We start from the raw sequence: 8,035 nt of genomic DNA, 5'->3' as shown, positions 1-8,035 counted from the left end.
AGGAATTTAGAAGAGTTTGTTTGACAGACATATGATCTATGTGACTAATTATGTACATAAAACTGCATACACATAACATTACTCTTCACAAAATAGTTTTCTTCATTTTGGCACAATATATATATATATATATATATATATATATATATATATATATATATATATATATATATTTTCTAGTTTTGAGTATTCAATTTAGTACTTTGATACTTTAATGATGTATTATTATGAAATTGGATTATACTTTATCTTTAATTTAAAATTATCATATGATGATATATCATCTGAGTATCTAATTGAATATGTATGGTAATATTGTTTCAGAAGAATGAATTTACACAATCTATTCTCAAATGAGTCCAATCCAAATTTTACAACTCAATATCTTCAACAAATCTCAGCTTGTATGAACCTTCACTCAATCATCAGTGTGACAAATTAAAGTATACCCATATCAGAATTCAATCAAACTGCAGAAAGCAAAAGACATAAAGAGCTAAAGAACCTAAAGCTTTGAATATAAATTAATCGCTTACTGCTAACATTGAACAAGAAACTGAAGATGCCTTTGGGTAGTTTCTGATTCATTGACTATTGCTTTCTTCAAATAATACTACAAACAAAATTTAGTCCTGACAAATACATTTGTGTACATTAATGTGTGAATTGCAAAGCATAGAGAAAATGCATCAGATTGTATGAACTAATCAACAAGAGAGAAGAGATTAATATATCTGCAAAAGCTACAAAAGAAAAAAATTGAGAAAAAAACAAAAACTTTGTTAGACAGAATTCAATTCTATTTAAGACCAAGCAATGAATATACATCCGGGTTCCCCTAATACCCTTCTTCAGCAGATTGAGCAACAAGAGAAGCAAGAATACCGTTTCACCCGACCTGCAGCTTTGTTGTTTGCTTCAGGGCGCTGAGGTGGTGCTGGAGTCCCTGGTTCTGCTGCTTTGGGCATCTCGAGCTGCAATGATTGCTGTTTCTTCCCCCTTATTGATCCCCTTACTGACGTACTTTTGTCTTCGTCCGCTGTCAATCTGTATTTACAAGAAGCTCATTCAGGTTTACAATTATGGACATTGTCAATGATAGCAAATCAAGTGAAATGGCTTACATTGGAAATGCAAAGGATTTGGTGCTAGCATCGCGAGCAAGGGAAGAGTCCTCAGGGGGGAGAGATAATTTCAGTTTGTCATTGCTATCGTTTTCCCTTATGACCTCTCTCATTGTTGCAACTGCTGCAGCTTCAGTTGCTCCTAGGCTTAAATTCCCATGTGATGTCGCTGTTGGCGGCTGCATACTTGGGAGGTCAAATAAAGGCCCTGAAAATTGAATGTCACCTCCCATCCAGCTTAATTGATCTCTAGTGAAACTCATATTCCCCATATGAATGCTGAACAAGGATTCATTAGAAGCAATACTCCATTCTAGAGCATTAGATTTAGTTCTCGCAAACACATGAGATGGGATCCTATTAGGATCAACAGAGAGGTTGTCATCATCAGCTCGCGCCATCACCTGTGCCGGAGGAGATTCTGTTGCCAATTCATCATTTGGTTGCTCTAGCCTTGAACGAGAGCTGGTAGCAAAACCCTCTTCATTAATATCTAAAGCTAATTCAGTGCCATTAGCACCTGTTTTTGGCTCATTGGTGAGGTCTTCGTATGAAGAGGATGAGGGGGAGGAGAAGCTGCTACGTTCAACAGAAGTAGCAGTTTGATTCGCCTTCGATTCACTGCTAGTTTCACCTCATCATGTCCAGATTCCATCATTCAAAATTCTGCTTAAATTCAGCTTCAAAGGGTCCAAAACCATGTCAAGGTACGAGAATTCTGGTCATGCTGCAAGATAAATGATCACACATCATAAACATAATTGCGAAAAAACTAAATATTTAGAGCGCCTTGTCTTAGATTTTCACAATGTAAGACAAGAAATCAGATTATGCGCACATTAATAAGCAAAATGTCCCCACCCACATACTCAAAAAAGAAAGAAGAGGAAGAAGAAGAAGAAATCACATGTTGAATCTACATTCTTCCCAATATTCACTATTTTGACCCCATTTTTGTTCTTCTTTTTAAGCTTTAAATGCAGAAATTCTCAGAAAAACACGTTTCAACAAGCAGGCACATGTTCAAAACACACACAAAGCACATCTTGACTCTACATTCTTCCCCATTATTCATTATTTTCCCCACTTTTTCTTCTTCTTTTTAAGCTTTAATTGCAGAAATTCTCAGTAAAACACATTTCAACAAGCAGGCACATGTTCAAAAACACACACAAAGCACATCTTGACTTTACATTCTGCCACATCATTCATTATTTTGACCCCATTATTCTTCTGCTATTTGAACCCTAAATGCAGAAATCCTCGGAAATATGTATCTCAACAAGCAAGTGGATCAATGTTAAACATGCCCTCATAATCAAAATACAAACAAAGAACTCCACATTCTTCCCCATTATTCATTATTTTCATCCAATTTTTTCTTCTTCCATTTTTGAACTTCAAATGCAGAAATTCTCAGAAAATACATTTCAGCAAGCAGGTGGATCAATCCGAAACATGCCCACATCCTCAACACAAAAAAAATCACATCTCAACTGTACATTCGTCCCCTTATCAGAATTGAAAAGACATTACTTACAGGGAAGAGCGAGAGACCCCAGCTGAAGACAAAAAGAAACAAAAACAACAAGAGGGGGATCCTCAGGGGGTTGTTGGCGTGCAGGCGATGGAATGAGGAAGAAAGAAGATTGCACAGAGATTGAGAAGAAATTTTTAAGGGCGAGGCATAGCCATAGGCATTTATCCCTCTCTTCTCCTCAAATTTTAACCAACTCTGTCTCTCCTTGGCGCCATCACCATAACTAACTTTTCCATCGCAAATAATATTCCAATTTTTAGTACCCTTCAACCGATTTTTATTATTTTTATTTTAATAAAATTATGTACACGACTTTTTATACATAAATAATAATGAGTCATTATATAAACTAATATTATTTTATTTTAATTTTTAACTATTTAATCACATAATAATATATCGTTATTTATACTTAAAATTATGTACATACTCTACTCTTTTTAATTCTTACCAGATTTTTATTTGTATTTTAATTTGTTTACATATATTTGATTTATTTATTTTTTTATATCCTACAATTTATAGAATTTCTATCTTTGTAAGCTTGTCCAATATCACATTTGTGTTTATTTTATTTTTAAAAAAGATTTTTAAAAAACAAATACTATTGTTAGTGAATTAATGTAAAGATTCTACCAACAAGAGAACGTTTGATTTGTGAAATGTTTTATTATCAAAATTGAAAGATTATATCGAAGATAAATTATATTGAGTATTTCTGAATATAAATTATTATTATATTTGATAAAATTTGATTAAAATAACTCAGTAGAAATAATTATTGTATTTAATTAGAGATAAAAAATAATACTAATATATTATTTTACTTAAATACTTTTAGGTATAATTATTCTAAAATATTTTTTATGTTATTTATTATATTAATTGAAAATTAGATTATTTTTACTTTAAAAAAATTAATAAATAAAGATATAGGTACATAAAATCAATATTATCTTTACAATCTTTTAATATCTAATGTAATAATCAAATTACCTCTTATATTACCAAACACATCATCATTGGTAATAGAAAATTACTGTAATATTTTATTACTTATAAATAAAATAAAATAATAGAGTAATAAAAGATAAATTATCAGAGTAATATTTTATCTTACTTAACCAAACTCCCTAAGAGGAATGTTCATTATTGGTGGACCCCAAAGGTTAGATTATTGATATACTCTAAAAAAATTAGTAAAATTGGAGGAGTATTCTAAGGTGGAGACCAGGGTTCAAGAACATGCATTACCATTATGGATGTTAAAAAATATATGAAAATTGAATCGAACTAAAAATTGAACTGAAAAATAGGTTACTTGAAAAACTGGTTTGAATATTAGTTCAAGATACATAAAAATTGATTTTTCTATTTGGTTACCAGTTTACTTAATTTTTAAAACCGATTAACCTAATTTAAAAATTTGAATAAGAAACTAATAAAAAAAATTAAAAAATAATAAAAATAGGATAATCCCTTAAAATTTGATTCAAAACCATTAACTAAAAATTCGATTTAGTTAATTAATATTTTCGGTTTAATTTGGTTTGGTTTATGATTTTTCCAAATAGAATATTCAGTTTGGTATGAAACATTTTCAAACCGGTTATGAACACCCCTATCTCTATCTTTATTAGCGAAACCTTGAATTATCCGACCACTGATTGTGGGCCTAGGATTCGATTTACAACTCAAAAGTTTTCATCTAATATTATAATATTAATATTTTTTAATGAAAATTTGACAAAATAACAATACCGAAATTTAATTTGTCATGATAATAAGAGACGACTCTAACATGTTAGATCAATAATAGAGCTAGTAGAGGGGTTAATAGACATACGTATTATTGACGCAATAATTCATTATTGAATTTTCCTACACCAAAATTATTAAAGGTTACCTTCCCGTCTACGTATCGAATTAAGTAAACTCACTTGAGTTATGGTCTATGACCTCTCATCAATGTGCTATATATAGGGTTTTCATGCAATCAAACATTAAAATTTCATAACATACAATGGAATAAACATAAAAATTTGCACAAAGTTGGTTCTCTAGAATAAAAGGGCAATTATGTACGTAAAATAGAAAGGTAGACAATTCAATACTTACATTTAGCGGCTCTTTCTCTTCAAATCAATTCTTAATTCATTTGTATGAAAGTGCTTTCTCTATTATCTAAATGAGGCACTAATTGCCCACACCTAAGTTTTACGACAACAAGGGGACATACATGCGTTAGCCCATGATGATTGGATTAAGTATATTGAAGGAATTAAGAGAAGAAATTGAAAGAACTTTTTTCCCCTTGAGAGAAAGAGTGGCAAGTAGAAAGAGACTATGAAGAAAATAAAATGTCCATAAGTGTGGCTAGGGTTATGTTATAAATTTATATAATAACCCTAATAGCTCTTCATTGGGTATTTGCTTAATTGACCAAATCATTTAATTAATATTAATAGAACCTTTAATTATTTTTTAAATATTTCAAACATAACTTTAATATCTAAATTTACTATGATTCATACATTGCCCTTTTCAGCATAATCATGCACTACATTTAATCTTATATGTCATAAATAATCGTACATGTTTTTCGTACAATCGTCGTCAAAGTTTATATTCTAGTTGATAAACAATTGCTTGAGTTTTATACACGGTCGTTCAACATGTATAAAACTTTAATTTCATGTCTATCATGACCCTTTTTGTCTTTGAAACTATCATTCCTATGCATTTGGAACGAGAATTTTGACTGCCTTTGTCAGATTTTTTTACACCAAACCAAATCCTAAGGTCTCTAAAGTATTTAAGGGCTACGAAACATAATAAAACACAGCCACATTTACAAATCAAAAAGCAAATGTCATGCTCATTCTAAGTTACTCAAATTAAATATCACCTAACACAGTAACAAATATGTGGATTTTTATACAAATTAGCTAACCAAACATAAACTCTAATCCAACTTCCCTTAAGATTTAAAAAACCTTACAACATAACATACCAATACTGTATATTTCATAAATCATAAGTTTTGGCCCTTACTAGAAATAGTCTTTCGCATATAAGAATATCTATCTTCATACGTTCATTTCAAACATACCAAATCATCTAGTATATATAAATACATATTTTGGGCTTCATTACATCTCAAATTACAAATCATAAACACAAAATTGGAATCCAACTTGGTTTCTCGTGAGAAGAAATTCTATATCGATTCCTCTTTTTTTTTTTTCAAAGAAAAGATCTCTTACCATTGTCGAAAATCTCTTTAAACATTAGAGAATCAGAGTATTAAGATTATGAGATAATGATAATTGAAACAAAAATGATGGATAATAACCTTATTTTACAATTACAAGTTTTATATAATTTTTTTAAAATATAATTATTTAAACAGGTGTTCATTTGAGTGAACGACCGTTTTTCTTTTAAAATTTTTTTACTTGGCACATTATTTACTTTCCTACATAATATCACATGAAAGGATATGCACCCTTAATACATAGTCATTCATTAGTCTTAAAATTCGCAATTAAACACTTAGGCCAATTTTAAAGCATACTCAACAACCTAAATAAACTAAAAATGGTAGAATTGACCTTAATGGGTGTTACAACATTGTGGTCAAGGGGCTACTATCACCTGCTTGTACAATTTGTCATTGGTAAGTATATGGCAAGCAAACTTAGTGCCAAGGGCTTTAGCCTTTGCTTTGCTTTTAAGTAGTATTTCATCTTTGAGATATGTGATGCTGGGGTACATCCTTTGTTGAAGCATATCGAGCCAAATCATCAACATGGGCATTTTTCCCCTTAGGGACGTGCTAAATTTTGTAATGCTCAAAGGACTCAAGGGTGGTCCTTGCCTTCTCTAAACAGGATCCCACCTCCTCGCACTTGAAAATCGCCTATTATTTGGAACAAAACTAGCTGGGAATCAGTAAAAATGTTGAATCATTTTCCCCTTATCTCTTTGGTAAGTCAAAGTCGCACGGGGAGTACTTGGTATTTAGCCTTGTTTTTAGAGGCTTTAAATCCAAACGTGAGGGTGTAATGGAATTGTTGGCCCTTGGGGCTAATCAAGAGTACACCTGCTCCAAGGTTGTGAGGGAGATGGTCCACCATGCACGGACTTCAATGCCTCTACATCACTTTGTTGATCGCTTTTCGAGGTTGTGAACCAAAAAGCTGATTGCATCCTTGCTTTTTAGCAATACCTTTCTTAGGCACATTTGGAAGAGCCTTCGATATGTGGCTCCTAATAATTTATGCTTCCAGGGTTGACTTCATTAGAGAGGCATTCCCACCATCCAATATGGCCTCAAGTTTACATGGAAAACATTGGTCTGGTGATGAGGTACGGCAAGTCTATCACGTGAATTATCCTCGATACATTAGATATAGGATAAACCCTTTGCTTTGTAGAGTACTTGATATTATCTCTTTAAAATATTTTATAATATGAATATTTTTTTATTTATATCAAATTATATCATAAAATTTATATCGTATATCAAAAATAATTATAATTATAAGTGAAATTATGATAATCCTTAACTCTTTTTTTATGTTTTTTTTTTGAATGAGACTATGTTATTTTTCATCTTGATTTATAGACTAATATATCATCTATCTACTAATATTAGTCATCTCGTAGGTGGCATATATGTAAGTTTCTTTGAAAAAAAAAAAGGTTTTTTCATCGTATAATTAATCTATTCAAGATGAGGCTAGGGTTGGACTCATATGCCCATTGAACATTCAATACATGAAAAATTCAAAGAAATTTTGACAAAAGAAAAAAGTGAAACACACCTAACCCAACATAAGTTTAATAATAAAATACTTTAAAATTATTTACTTATTATTATTTTATAGCCGGTCACCCCATCAATCAAATTTTGACTTTGACCGAGGTAAGATGGCATGTGGTACTTTATATATTAAACGAAGCTATATGGTATCAATACATGTTGTGTCATTATACATGTATCGTGTAAGAAAAGATACGAATCGAAACAAATTTAACTACTATTTATTTAAATTTGGTTTAAATAGAGAATATTTTGATTTAAATTTATCAAATTAATAGTAAAAAAGTTAAAATTTGATTTAAATAAAAATAGTTTGATTTAAATTTATAGCTCAAGTATATAATTTAAATTGTAGATTAAATTTTTGACTCATTGATAAAATGATATTGATTAATAATTATTTAACATAATTTGAATCAAGTCACAAGTAAAGTTTAAATCGAACCGAGTATCTATCTATCTTATTTGAGAGTCAAATCGAACTGAATTCTTCTTAATTCGAGTTTGACTCAATTTTAAAACTAATTAAATCTCTAAACTCAA

At 30.5% G+C, this 8,035-nt stretch overlaps 1 protein-coding gene across 1 annotated transcript; it reads right to left on the bottom strand.

Annotated features, from left to right (window-relative positions):
• Nucleotides 1–836: 836 nt before the first annotated feature.
• Nucleotides 837–2,192, bottom strand: LOC123204308. The gene is made up of 3 exons (XM_044620916.1): nucleotides 2,168–2,192; nucleotides 1,125–1,758; nucleotides 837–1,047 (listed from the first exon to the last, which is right to left on the bottom strand). The coding sequence occupies exons 1-3, from the start codon at nucleotides 2,190–2,192 to the stop codon at nucleotides 852–854; spliced, it is 855 nt and encodes a 284-aa protein (XP_044476851.1). The 3' UTR covers nucleotides 837–851.
• Between the last annotated feature and the right edge of the window lie 5,843 nt (nucleotides 2,193–8,035).

The sequence above is a fragment of the Mangifera indica genome, chromosome 20 (assembly GCF_011075055.1).
Source record: "Mangifera indica cultivar Alphonso chromosome 20, CATAS_Mindica_2.1, whole genome shotgun sequence".
Taxonomy (NCBI): Eukaryota; Viridiplantae; Streptophyta; class Magnoliopsida; order Sapindales; family Anacardiaceae; genus Mangifera; species Mangifera indica.
The sequence above is the reverse complement of the archived record's forward strand: the minus strand, read 5'-3'. Positions and strand labels throughout refer to the sequence as shown.

Bases quoted from the DNA above. Each gene is read 5' to 3' on its own strand.
- LOC123204308 (XM_044620916.1), bottom strand. From the start codon at position 2,192: ATGGGGAAGAATGTAGAGTCAAGAT. The intron at 1,759-2,167 runs GTGCTTTGTGTG...GGACATGATGAG, and splicing joins GAAGAATGTAGAGTCAAGAT to GTGAAACTAGCAGTGAATCG. The intron at 1,048-1,124 runs GTAAGCCATTTC...TTGTAAATACAG, and splicing joins AAATCCTTTGCATTTCCAAT to ATTGACAGCGGACGAAGACA.